Source organism: Mesoplodon densirostris, chromosome 8, assembly GCF_025265405.1.
Source record: "Mesoplodon densirostris isolate mMesDen1 chromosome 8, mMesDen1 primary haplotype, whole genome shotgun sequence".
Classification (NCBI taxonomy): Eukaryota; Metazoa; Chordata; class Mammalia; order Artiodactyla; family Ziphiidae; genus Mesoplodon; species Mesoplodon densirostris.
In genome coordinates this window covers 16,098,420-16,113,095 of record NC_082668.1, presented here as the reverse complement: position 1 = coordinate 16,113,095, position 14,676 = coordinate 16,098,420, and the positions used below count along the sequence as shown (strand labels likewise).

The following is a 14,676-nucleotide window of genomic DNA, read 5'->3' as shown; positions in this document are numbered from 1 at the left end:
ATATTTGAGGATATTAAGGAATACTATTGCTAATTTAGGGGGATATGGTAATTTTCTGTAATTATGTTTATAATAATTATAGTAATATTTTACATACTTCAGTAAATAACATTTCTCTTATTTCATCCATTCTCTAGTATAACTACTACCATAAAATAGCCCAAAGTTAAGAATTATGCAAAAGAAAGAATAAGCTTAGACAACAAATTGAGATACAAAACCATGAACAACTTACACTTATTTTAACCATAAATAAATATAAACCTGTTAGCCACATTGGTAATGGTAGGACGTATCTGTTCATAAAGGAGGAGTAAAATAGAGAATCTGTCAAATCTAAAAGACAGACTCTCACCTCTTAGGTAGTATTTAATGCAGAAATATTGAGTCTTACGTGTGCTGAGCCACAGCTATTTAGAGTGACATTTAATGTGTTTCTGATTTGTTTTCCTTCCACTTATATAAAATAGATACAATGTAAACCCTAAAGGACATAACATTACCACATTGTAAGAAATCTATCAAGCTTGAGAAATAAAACTGGGAGAAAAAGAAACACTTGGAAAAAACTCAAATAAAAATCCATTAAGGGCTTCCCTGGTGGTGCAGTGGTTGAGAGTCCGCCTGCCGATGCAGGGGACACGGGTTCGTGCTCCGGTCCAGGAGGATCCCACATGCCGCACAGCGGCTAGGCCCGTGAGCCATGGCCGCTGAGCCTGCGCATCTGGAGCCTGTGCTCCGCGACGGGAGAGGCCACAACAGTGAGAGGCCCACGTATCGCAAAAAAAAAGAAAAAAAAATCCATTAAGACTTACTGAAAATTTTCTCTATCCAAATGAATTTGAACATCTCTTATTAAAGAGAACACCTCAGACGTCTTAGAAAAGCTAGTGGGCATCAGAAATCAAAATATAAAAATTATCACAATCCTTCTAAACTAGCGTAAAGATTCTTCAAAGTTCTGACACTGAATATGGAGAAAGAATTTATGTATTTGATGCATATTATTAGCAATTAGTTCTTTAGTCTAGCTCTAATCTGCCACATTAGTATGTAGCTCTATACATTAAATCTAACTTTAAAAAATCTAAATCTGAACATTTTTAGAACTTTTAGAATTTTTATAACTAATCCAGACACTACTTTTACAAAAGTGAAAACCAAGATCCAAAGAAACTATCTCAAATCAAAGTTCATGTATTATTTTATAATTAACTTTCTGAAAAGCATTTCCTTCCAATTCTAAGATTCCCCTTGATTCTAGAAGACATGATCTTCTCTAAAGCCTGTTTAAAAAAACACTGAAATGCAAATACATGGAAAATAGAATGAGCTTATTATATGAAAGAGATAAGACGATTCAGTCATTAATAAGCAGATATTATAACTTTGAAATGCTCTCTTTTTATAGTTAAGGTCCGAATCTATCATGTAAATCACTTAATGTTTACTATTAAGGGAGTATCATTCTCATTTAAATATTCCTAACCTCCACATGAAACTGCCAATAAACTAGACAATTACAATGAAAGGCACAGTCAGCATAGTCCAGAACTGGCATAACGACTTATTTCAAAGTAAAAGACTTAATGGAGGTACTGGGAACAGGTGTAGTTTCACTTATTACAAACGGATAGAAAAGAGATGAAACCTGAAAATAGTATTAAAAAAAAATCAATTGTGAAATGGAAAGTTCAGACAAGAAAGGCTGGGCTAGGTATAGGTAGCACAAAGCAAGTAAGAACCACCTATAAGGTTAATCAAGAAAAGACTATAAAATATTTAAAGAATTTTTGTCAGCAATGTATGTAAGAACCAAATATAAACCTATCCAAGAAGAAATTCTAAAGAAGCTCTATGATTTTGCCATTTGAGATAAAATAACTGAAGAGACTTTTCATAACTCATGTACTGCCTCTCAGTTTTTACCCAGATTCTTAACTACTTAAAACTCTTACCTGAAATTCAGCTGTTTTAGGATTACTTATGAGGACTGCCTTTGTTGCAGAGATATCCAAACCCAGTTTATCAGCAATATCTTCTTGGGAGCACTAAGAAATACACAAAAATAGATCAATATGGAAAAGCAATGACTAAATCCAATATAAAAAAGTATTTAATTCTGTAACAACTTTTGATGGCCTCATGGCAATGTAGATTATATAAAGTAAGCTAAGAATAAGCTGAGAATAAACATATATCAATTAAATTCAGGTCCACAGCAGATGCAATTTAACATTAATAATTCTCTTACAATGAGTTCTAACCATGATGCAGAGCTCAAGTGCATTTTTCACATGGAGCTGCTGGTATAACCTGTACTTGGGCCCCCCTAAGCTAGCCTCCCACTGACCTCACCAGTCGAGTCTCCTACAATCCCCTACTCATTCCCTGAACTGTACACTTTTCCCTACCTTCACCTGAAATGCCCTGCCTGCCCGACTTGCTGCCACCCCGCCCCCTGAAAGATTCTACTTAAAAGACATCTCTTGCACCACTTCCATAATAATAACCCTAATGACTCCAGTCAGAAATTCTCTCTCCCTCCTTGGTGCTCATATGACTTTCTGTTTTGACTACTATTGTAACCTCTGCAAAATCTGTACTGACTTGTGACAGGATGGTGGAACTAAGAGCAGAATTCACGTGGCCTCAACTATGTCCCTTAACTTCCATGCAGATGTGCTTGATAAAGCTCTGGGTAATGAGCAAACTCCTAAGCACTCACCCACCAAAAAGAGAAAGATGCCTGTCATCCTCAAAAACCAGGATGGTAGGCAGAATTCTGAAAATAAAACTCAATGACTATGAGATACAGCAAGTCTTTATTTAATGACTATGAGATAAAGCAAATACAATACCTGTCGCAAACTAAGTGATCAAAAAATATTAATGATGATAATTAATGTCATTATTAAGAATAAACAATTATCACATATATTAATGTTAACGTTTGTAAGAGTTTAAAACTTAACATGAAAACTGATGTACCATCAGTTACTCTTTTCTATTTTCCAACATTAGGTTGGAAAATAGAAAACTGTCCTCAGGACTAGTGGTCTGTATTTCACTTAGAAAAAAAGAATGGGTTTAGATGCCAATGCCAGTTCTAACAACTTCTGCCTTGCTCTTTCAGGAAGGATTCTGAAGACACAACCAGGCACAGCAGCAAAGAGCTCCCTGCATCGCCATAGCTGCAGCAGTGGAGAATGGCAGCAGGCATGCTGGAAATAACCATTTTTTCCTCCATAACATGGAGGAGTTTTAATAACAAGATTTAGACATAATGTGACCAATTAGGAAATGCAATTTACATGATGCGATCTATTCTCAAACAGAACTAGTACTGTCTGTATCAAAGAAAAAGGGCCCACAGACACATAGCTACACAGCTAGGTATCTGAATGACCTTGCACTTTATCATGATGATGGACCATAAGGGATAGAGGTAAGAAGCAATTTAAATCAGGTATCCTGAAGTGGCAGTAGCTGGTATACAGGATGAAATGTTTATAAGTGTTAACATTTATGTGTTTATTTTAAATAAACACATTTACTTGTTATAAAAAATAGAATAAGTAAACGAAGCCCATAATATTTACAAATATTATTCTTAAATAAGGCTGAAGTAGGTTTTTAGTTTTAAAAGTGAGCTAATTTAAATGAAAATATTACAACTGGTATGCAGATACAGCAAAAATCATGATGATGATGTGAATTACTTACACCTGCGAAGTCAAGGGCTGGGTTTTAGGAAGAGAAGGGCCGTTACTCTTGTGCAAAACTAGATATAAGGCTCAGTGATGTTTAGGTTTGCTTAGAAAGTATGTAACTTTATAAATACCTTTCATGTTGAAATTCCTATAGGAAAACTGTTACTACAAATCTGAAACTCTCTAGCACCTAATTCTGACCCCCCGCCCTGCCCCGCCCCACTGTGATAAAGTGTTGAAGTGACCTTGGGCAACTGAACAGACTGTTTCTGGCACTCGTGGTGGGACAGTTCAGTCACAGGCCTGGGGTACAGACAGACCTGTGCTGGAATCTCTGGTCTACAGCCAACTGGCTGCGCGAAGTGGGACAAGTTACCTCAATTAACTGCTGTGTAAGACAGAAACACCTACTTCACAGGGCTGCACTGAGAGATGGAATCATGTACGTAAAGCCCTTTGTGGAAGACAAACTCTCTCTGCAGAGTAGCTACTTGTCAGGAGGCAGAGAACGTGCTCCCCCTTAGATGCGTGGGGCTACACAGTTACAAAATCAATTCCTTTGCCACTTAATTATAAAAAATAGAATACATTTCTAGAAAAACAGAATACATTTCCTTGTGCTATTTTTTGTACATCAGTTCACATGAAATCACTGCTGCTCCTGACTGCATATGCATATGTGGTCTATGTATGAATGACATGGTCCTCAAACCTAGCATTCAGTCTGACATAACAGAAAAGCACTCCTCAAGAAGTCAAAAGGCCAGATTCTGGTCATGGTTCTCCTGCTGTCTGTGTAAACTTTGCTGGGTACTTATCCTCTCTCAGCCTCCGGGGCTTCCTCACTGGTACAGTGCCTGGCATATAACAGATGTTCCATAAATGTTGTTGAATAAAAGATTTCTAAACCAGAAAAAGGAAGGTGTTGGGACTTCCCTGGTGGTGCAGTGGTTAAGAATCCGCCTACCAATGCATGGGACACGGGTTCGAGCCCTGGTCCAGGAAGATCCCACATGCTGCGGAGCAACTAAGCCCGTGCACCACAACTACCAAGCCTGCGCTCTAGAGCCTGAGAGCCACACTACTGAGCCCATGTGCCACAACAACTGAAGCCCGCACGCCTAGAGCCCGTGCTCCACAACAAGAGAAGCCACCACAATGAGAAGTCCACGCACCGCAACGAAGAGCAGCCCCCGCTCGCCACAACTAGAGAGAGCCCGTTCGCAGCAAAGAAGACCCAATGCAACCAAAAATAAATAAAATAAAATTAATTAAAAAAATATTAAAGAAAAAAAAGCAAAAGGAAGGTGTTGAACTAGATCTGGAAGGTCCCTTCCAATAAGAACATTCTGTGAATTACAAAGGCTCAATAAAGTGACGTAGAGAGAGGCTACATCTCCTCACCAGCCCTCTGTGCACTGGTCGTGATTCCCACCACTGCCTTCTGTAAACACCTTAAAAGAGTGAGACGTTTAGAGCTGGAATTGCGTTGGGGGGAGCTTTCCTAGCTGTTTTGGGTTTTGCCTTACATCGTTAAGCTGAAACGGACTTGAATAGTCAAGAAGTACACTGTGGGCACCAGAGCACAGCTCAGCAAGAGAGAGAAAGAAACTACAAATTGCAGACACATTTCGATATCTTCAAATGCTCGATCTGCTGGGGGAGGGAGATTTCTGTCTGATTTTGTAATAAAACTCATTTCCTGACTTAGGCCTTTCATGTCAGCTTTTCAACTCAAAGCAAATGTCTGTGAACATGTTCAAAGACAAAGAAACAGGCTTAACGTGGAGCAGTCCACAAGCCCTTAACCAGGGCGGCATCTAGTGGGTACAGCCACAACCAAATTAAGACTAAAAATTCTAACTTAGTAAATTTGGTTACGAACTTCATTGTGAACCCTCAACAATTACATGAAACTCTAAAATTTAGTCCTTTGTGCTTTTCTGTGACTAAAAAAAAGAAATCTTCATTTCTTTACCAGAAATTACACAATCTCAGGTAACAAAGTGTTCTTTATCACTTTTTATAAATTCATATAAGGAATCACAGAACAAGTAATTCGGAGATTAAAAGAAAACAATCAGCAGGGCACAAAAAGCATGTACAACATACCAGAGCAAAGGTAAGTGCCTCAGTGAATCCAGCAGCTGCCATGTCGTGTCTCAGGAGTTCTGTCAGTTTATTTAGGGGAAACTGGGGGGAAGAAATTATTTCACCTCAATAACATTTCCCACTTTTTTAAAATCAGAATAAAAAAGAGAGATTTATAGAAAACTTGTCACTTAAAGGAAACCACCCTTCCATCCTAATATGCTGCTCGGCCCACCATTTCCCCACCACACAGACCTCTCCCCATCACCTCACTACCCCAACACTCCTACCCAGACATACAAACCCCCCGCTTCTACCTCTCCCACACACCACTTCTGCCTTCAGGCCCAGGATCAGAAAACGAATTTCCTACTTAGAGATGCAAAAAGGGCTCCAAACTCGAAACCTGTCTTTCTTCAAAGAACTAGTCATCACAGGTTTTCAACGTACTCTAATCAATCGGGCATCTGTTTTGCATCCTCTCCACAGCAAATGCCTCTCAGAGCAGAGCATGGCCAGTACTGCTTAATTCCTATGTTCTGTTTTTCTCAAAGCCTTCCTGGCATTCAATAATCAGTTTCTAACAATAAGGAATGTTTATTTAAGGTGCAACCTTACTTGATTAGCTATGGTGTATGTTTTCGGGAGAGTCATCTGAATGTTGTTATATCCATAAGCAATAGCTGCATCTTCTATGATATCACAGGCGTGGATAATGTCAGCTCTGGTCGGAGGGATTTCAATTTCAATCTGATTCCCATCGCCTATGACTTCTGACTTTAAACACATCCTGGTCAGAAGCTTGGCAAGATTTTCTGGAGTTTCTCTGAAATAGGAACATACAAACCATAAACTTCACTGGATTATTTAAAACATGTTTATATTTTGTTTTAAAATATGCTACTACCTGAAACCTGTCTTTGTGAATTCCAATAGACACCAGACATCCTAACTAATGTTCTATTGTCACTTATTACTCTGAAGGGATATCAAAATTCTCTCCAAGCATTTCCTCAGGGAAAATTAAGTAGTCATATGTGTACTTCATTCTTGAATTCTCTTCAACAGTAAAGAAATAAATGAAGTTTTCAGAGCATACCTGATCCCAACTTTTTTGTTAATTAGATCAGCTCTCACCATCTCCTTTCGATAAGCCAGTTCCTTAGAGAGAAAAAGAGTGTGAGAAGCTGAAATCAGTCCTGCCAGACACAGCATTAGCCTCTTTCTAATGCAATTCATTATTGTTGTGGTTTCATTACCCTCCCAAGAAGTTGTCATTAGAACCAGATATCAAAAATAAACTCAGGGCGCTTCAGGACATTATTTGCTACATTATATTCATATATGAACATTCTACTTGCTAGACAACTGGAACTGCTTGGAAATATTATAAAATGCCAAACATTTTTCTCTTTTACTTGGTCAATCACCATTCTCTTCAGCAAAACACTAGTGCATTACATCATTTCTAAAATGCTTACAAACCCTGCTGAAGATTTTCAATTTCACCTCATGCAAGTAGGTGTTTATGACCAAGGAAGAATAATTCATGTGCCATACTGTACTATCCATCATACTAAATCTAAGAGTGTTATCAACTCATTCCTTTCCTACCATTTTTTTCAGTTGGGGAAAAGCAACTATGACCCAGTCCTAGCTATCAATCTGCTCCAGGAGACAGTCAGGCTGGGAGCATCTCATGAATTAGTACTCACTCTCCTTCAAACAGTACGTAACTCTACCATGTGAGATAGGAACAAACACACATAAAATCCAGGCTTTTCAGCAATGTTGGAAACATACCTATGAGTATTTCTTATCACAAAATTACTCTCAAAATTGTAACCGCCACTAGCAAAAAGGCCATAAATTTAAAAACCTGTGTGGACTCAGGTAAGGACAATGGGCTTGCTATTCAAAATGCAATTCTCAGAGCAGAAGCATCATTATCACCTGAGTGCGGCCACCACCATGTAAAGAAGCCCAAGCTAGCCTGCTGGATGAGAGGCACTTGACCTGTTCACCTCATTGCCAAGACGCAGACATGTCAGTGAGGCCATCCCAGGTCATCCAGCTGCTAGCCTACCAACCAGCTGGAGCCTAGCAGAGATCAGCCCAGCCAGTCCTGACCAGAACTACCCAGCTGACCCCCAGAATCATGATATAAACAAACGATCATTGTTTGAAGTTAGTAAACCTTGGGGTGGTTTGTTACATAACAAAAGCTAACTGACAACAGCAACTAAAATCAATTTAAAAAAAAAAACTGCTATTGGGACTTCCCTGGCGGTCCAGTGGTTTGGAGGGCTGACTAACCTTAAAAGGGGTGAAACTATAAATTACCTAGGTACCTAGTTAATAAGGAAATAAACCACAGGAATTATGGCCATATAATGCTGTGGTATTAATGTAGTAGGTTGGGACTGTCTGGGCTTAAATCCTAGCTCCACCACTGAATAGTAATAGGCAAGCTATTTAACATCTCAAGGTCAAGGGCCTAATGATAGCAACCACCCTCATAGGGTTAATGTGAGGATTAAATCCATGTAATACATACAGTATAGTGCCTGGCATGTAGGTGGGTGGATGCACAGATAGAAAGACCAAAAGCACTCTATAGCTATTATTATTAATGTTACTGCTGCTGTCAAAGTCATCATCATCATCAAGTCACTTCTTCTATACTCACTGGAAAGGTATGTAATTTTCCATTAGGAAAAACTACCTCAGCTGCTTCAACCCTGAAAACAAAAATAAAGCCAGAAATAAAATTAAATATAAATACAATAAAACTTAAGGGGAAAAAAGGGCCATAAATTCTAAAAATGTGTGTGGTTAACAAAACTTTCACTTGGTCTACAACTGCAGCCTCAACACACTCAATCTATTCACATTCCAACACGGCTGTCTGGATTAATCCTCCCATACACAACATGACTATTCCATTTCCTGTGGCTCCCATGTCTCTTCAGGCAGCACCCACTTGATAAGTTTATCTCCCAGTCCTGCAAAGCATGCATCCTTGATGAACACCTTGCCAATACTGACACACACATTCCAGGCTTTACCACGGTCACGCTGTTACACAATGAAAGCTGACTGACACAACCACTAAAATGCAAATCAATTTAAAAAAATAACCAACACTGCCCATACAATGTCAGTCATGCTTTCTACAGTTATACATTTATTTTGAATTATAATACTCTAGAATAAACTATGATGCTAGTACACAGTAAGGGCCATATAGTTTTGATAAGCAATTTTTTAAATAAAAAATTAGCTTTGGAACAAATACAGTAGTCTTATAAGTATACACAGGATACATGCTTCACTCTTATATATGATTCTCTATCTTTGTTTAGCTGTTCCTTCTGCTGTTTCTCCATGTTCAGTCTCAAATCCTTAAATACAGCTTAAATTTCATTGCCTCCATGAGGTCTACCCAGATTGCCCCAGCGAGCAGTAACTTGCCCTTACAAACGGCCAGAACATCACGGAAACTTTTTAAGGTACTTATCACTTTTTACTTTATATATTATTTGTTCATGTCTTAGCTCCCCAAAGAGATTATATCTTCTAGTTACAGGAACCACATATTTCATCTTTATATTAAGCACAAGGCCTTAGTGCTCTGACTTCAGAACAACAGGCCATCATCGATAAAGATGTCGAATGAACTTACGTAAATTGATTCTCACAATATTCACTGAACGTGGTGACAATGATATCAAGAACTATTTTTGCCTGCAAAGGAAAAAAACAAATATTATGGTAACCCATAAATATACTTTCTTCCATCAGCTGGAAATGAATTAATATTTAATATAATTTAGTCTCCAAACATCTAAAACTGTATCTGTATATATAAATTTTAAAGAAAGAAGTGGAGTAAAAACTCTTGAGCTTGAGAGGCCCTGACCTTATCTTCAGGTGTTCTGCATTTATGCGGTTCTCTGACAGTTACAATCCATGACTGAGACAAATCATCTATTTCCCCACCCCCTCCCTTGGGCTGAGCAAATTTCAAGAAAGACAGATGGCTAACTATGGCAGTAAACCTTTTCAGGCTCATAAGTTTCTGCAGCCAGATGCCAGACTCCTGGCCCAAGCACTTACTAGCAGTCTGATTTTGCGCATGTTACTTAATTACTGTCTTTGTACCTTTGTTTGTTTGTTAAGTAGAGATAATAAAAGTTCCTACCTCATTTGGTTAATATAAGGATTAAGAGTATGAATGTGTGTGTGTATAAAACACATAGAGCGATGCCTGGTACACAGTGAAGGCCATATAGATTTGTTAATTTTTTTTTTTAATTAAAAGAAAAAATACAGTAACCTTATTGGGATACATGCTTTGCTTTTATATATACTTTATTCATTTACAAGCTTCAGAAAAGACATCCAAGGTCTCCTAATATGCAAATTTAAAAAAAGTTTTTAACAAGAAAAGCTATATTATTACCCTGACAATATTTCTGCAGGCACATATGGTATATAAGAGTTATAAATGAACTATCTTACAAGGATCTCCAATCCTGCAAGACGTATGTGAATGCCATTTATCTGCCCTGCTTCTATACTCCAGCCTTCTGCCATTCAAGTTTACCTTTCTTAATGTGCTTAACTGCCACCTCACTCTATGGCTTACTTAACATTTGTAAAGAAAAAATATGACATAAAAAAAAGCTTTCGTAACAATCCAATCTAATATATAGGGACGAAAAGTGACTGAACGATTAGTATTCTACATATTCTAGACACCTTTGTGTGTACAAACCCTTTATCAATTTGCTAAATAAAACTTGATTGCCAGTTGGTTTTAATTTTTTTTATCAAGTACACAAAGGTATGAAGTTAGTTAGCATTCAAACTAAGCCAACTAAGATGAACACTTTATACAGATGGCATTACAATGTATAGCCCATTCTCTGTTTTACAGTAATGTAATTGGCTAATTCTCACAAGATGACAAGTTCCTTGAAGTCAAGAACATGTAACTCATTATTAAATTCATGGCACTGGAAAGACAGTAGGTGCTCACGAAACATTTGTCAACTGAATGAAAGCACCTTAACCAAAGTACAGAATAGCTACATCTTCCTAATTTTCTAAATGGCTAAAGTATGTCCCCGCCTACAAAATAAACATATTTTAAAGTTTAGCCACATGGTCTTGGCCCAGAAGTAAAAATCTACCCTGACAGTACAAAAATAGAAAAAAAGTTGTATTTACCTTAGTAAAGTCAGTCCCTGTGCATTCAATAAATATATTTCTAGTATTTACTGTTATTTTGGAATGATTTCCTACAACAAACACAAAACAATAATGACAAAACAATGTTTCAGAAATAAAAGTGCACGAAAAAGCTCTACAAAACAGAAACTACATTTTAATTTAGAACATAATATAAGCTGACACCTCAGAGGTAAGGTAAGGAGATATACAACTTTTATTCTAAGCTCCCATTATAAGCTGGAGAATAAAAATAAAATAAAAACAAGGCTTTAATGAGTGCATTCCATATGTAAGGTGCTTAACAGAAGTTGTCTCATCTCATTTTCACCACGATCTATGACAGGGCTGCAGGCAGGACAACTAAGATTCAGAGATTAAGCTCACTGAACATGATTGCAGCTATTAAGCGGCAAGGCTAAGATTTGGGTTTGGATCTGGCTCACTCCGAAGCCCACTATAAGTACTAGAGGCCAAGATCGTGAGGAGGAAATGATTCTCCTTCCCATCATGAGACAACTGAACCCCCTTCTCACCTCCAGAAGGGCAAACATCTATGGCTCTGACATCACTAAATTTTGTAAATATGTTCAAGTTGCTTCTTCAACAAAAGCTTCAGAAAGGAGTTAAGAGGGTAAAATTCAGTTTTAAAATTTTAATTTAACTATAAAACAGCAGGCCAGACAAAATTTGACTCTAAGTTTAACTAAATGAATTACCTGCTAAAACCACAATATCAACACCCTTTGGAGGAATATAACAGAATCCAGAGACTAGCACCAGAAAATATTTATAATAAACTTATCAATACGTATACATTTAAAAATTACACAAAAATCACCAGTAAAATATTGAAAAATGAATGAAAAGAACTATTACAATAAAATCCACAAAAGACCTGAGATTCTCAGATTGAGTCATCTGATTGATTCAGTCAAGTCTACTGAGAATTCCACAGAAATGATAAAGAATAAGAGGGAAACAGCAAAAAACCTATGGTGCTTAAGAAATAACTCACCATTGATGACTGGAGGCATTGAAAGGACGACACCATTGCTATCATAGATAACCGGATACAGAGGTTTATTTTCAATTATATGTAAATAATGTTTAAGGTGGTTGTCAGTCTGAAAAAAAAATAAGTCAAACAAAATTAGCTTTTTATTTGTCACTGTAATTAGTTTACATATCTACCTAGCATAAAAAGAGGGGGGAAAACTCAGAAAAACAATAAAACAGCCCCCAAAGTTTTAAATGTATAATATTTTCTAATGTAAATTAATATCTCAGAATCCTTATACAGCCTCATTTCTTACTGGGGAAAGATAAGACCGCAATCGTTTTTCAAGACTGAAAACAGACTTGCAGAGTAAGCCTGAATCACCTTAAGCAAAACACAAACCATACAAAACTATTTAGATAAATAGGAAGAAATCACTTGCAAATCAGGTCGATGATAATAGCTGCTTTTTCCAAATGATACCCACCTCTTTTACTATTTGTTAAATGCAATTTAAAGTGACTACTGAATTCATTTTCACTGCTGGACTCTAAAGTGCTAATCACGGGAGGCAGACGCTTTTTAATAGTGCATGCTACAAAAAAACTAGCTAAATCTCATTGTTCCTTATATTTGAATGAGTTTTAGTTATACCTAAATATGAATATTACAATGCGGTATGACCTGCTTCAGTGGTTCTCAATCCTGGCTGTACGTTAAAAACATCTGAGAGGATAAAAAAGTAATAACAGGGCTTCCCTGGTGGCACAGTGGTTGAGTCCGCCTGTCAATGCAGGGGACATGGGTTCGATCCCTGGCCCGGGAAGATCCCACATGCCGTGGATCAACTAAGCCTGTGCGCCACAACTACTGAGCCTGGACTCTAGAGCCCACGAGCCACAACTACTGAGCCTACATGCCACAACTACTGAAGCCCACGTGCCTAGAGCCCGTGGTCCACAACAAGGGAAGCCACAACAATGAGAAGCCCACGCACTGCAACGAAGAGTAGCCCCCGCTCACCGCAACTAGAAAAGCCTGTGCACAGCAACGAAGACCCAACACCGCCATACATACATACATACATACATACATAAAAGTAATAATAAACAAAACTATGCTCAGACCTCACTCTAGATCAAAGGAATCAGTATCTCTGGGTTGGAGCCCAGACGCTGCTATTTTTTCAAGCACTCATTTTATTGCCCTAATTAAGACTTGATTTGGGAGGAATTTCATGATTTATCCAGAGCTATTACATTAACATAAAAGAACATTTACCTTGTATATGTTCATCAGTTCACAGGCTGTATACTCCTTGGTCTTATTTAGAGGCTTGAATTTGATATCGGAAGGTTTCTTCGCAGTATAAGTAAATGGGCCTGACAAAGTGTCCAAGTCATGGGTACCAATAGCAACCAAGGCTCTTTTCCTAAATGTGGAGAGACAGAGAGAAAGAGAAACAGAAAACGATTTGAATATCTCAAAGCAGAAATTCTAAAGATAACATAGAGTATAGGTTTTTTATTTTTAGACACTTCTTTAAAATAGCCTGTTACTACTATATAGCACCTTTACAACCATTAAAAATTATGAGAAATATAAATATAAAGCTACTTAAAACACATTATTTCAGCAGCTGAAGTAAATCCCTTCCACTATGTTTTCCCTAGTACTATATTAGGACGTTTTCAAAGTCAACATACCCTTTACCTTCTTTTAATCTATTTCCTCTAGTGTCCTCAAGTAAACATAAATCTTTTATTAAATTAGAATAAACTACCAAAAAACTCCTGTGTTTTTTGGCTTTTCCATATTTTCCTATATTTCCTGTCACATAGCTATATTGCTTTATTAATGAAAATTATTTAGTTTTAAGAACTGTGAATTATATTTAAAATTTAATATGTAAGGAAATTTCAAGAGCTATTAATTTCATTTGTTCTACAGTTTATCTGTAAAGGATTTCAGGTAATTTTAGGAACTTAAAGCAAGATACAAAGTAGGAGAGAAAGAAACAGAAGTAGGGATATAAAACAAAGCCAGAAACAATGTTGATACTAAATTAGAATTTCAAAGCTTACTGTCTTATCACAAGGGGTCACAAATTTGGCTCTAAGCTTTCCAAAAGACAACTCAAAAAGAGAAAACTGGTCAGAATTAATGATGTTCTAAAAATTCTTAAAACGTGTTTTAGACTATGTGTACATATATTCGAATATGTATGCATAACCACAATTAAATATCAAATGGATAAAATCATTAGTAATCAAGGAATGTGTTAAAGTCCATATTACATGAACCATGACATAGTTTTTAAAATTTGTAAGAAACAAATTTTGGTCAACCTCGAATTAACACAACATTGTAAACCAACTATACTGAATAAAACAAATTAAAAAAAAAAGTTTTTTTCATCAAACTCCAAGACAGGTGACTAGAACTTTAATAAATACGGGTAAATTGAACAGAGTTGTTGACAAGCCTAAAGGAAGTGTTACTTTACTCAATGAGTTACATGTTTATATACTAGCATAGGTAGAAATATACATGGTTCAGTAAGTTTAGATAAATTAATAATTGACAAATTCATAGGTAAGAAAGTCCATGTTTTCTTGGACACTAATATTGGTTTCT

The 14,676-nt window shown here is 37.0% G+C and overlaps 1 protein-coding gene across 1 annotated transcript in view; it reads right to left on the bottom strand.

Annotated features, from left to right (window-relative positions):
* FARSB (phenylalanyl-tRNA synthetase subunit beta) overlaps positions 1-14,676 on the bottom strand; it is a 66,988-nt gene that overhangs the window by 35,889 nt on the left and 16,423 nt on the right. Inside the window, exons 6-14 of the mRNA XM_060106569.1 lie at positions 13,321-13,471; positions 12,058-12,166; positions 11,040-11,110; positions 9,490-9,551; positions 8,494-8,545; positions 6,904-6,965; positions 6,423-6,630; positions 5,826-5,906; positions 1,959-2,051 (exon numbers count right to left, since the gene is read on the bottom strand). Of these exons, the coding sequence (XP_059962552.1) occupies positions 1,959-2,051; positions 5,826-5,906; positions 6,423-6,630; positions 6,904-6,965; positions 8,494-8,545; positions 9,490-9,551; positions 11,040-11,110; positions 12,058-12,166; positions 13,321-13,471 (889 nt within the window). The remainder of the gene's footprint in view (positions 1-1,958; positions 2,052-5,825; positions 5,907-6,422; positions 6,631-6,903; positions 6,966-8,493; positions 8,546-9,489; positions 9,552-11,039; positions 11,111-12,057; positions 12,167-13,320; positions 13,472-14,676) is intronic.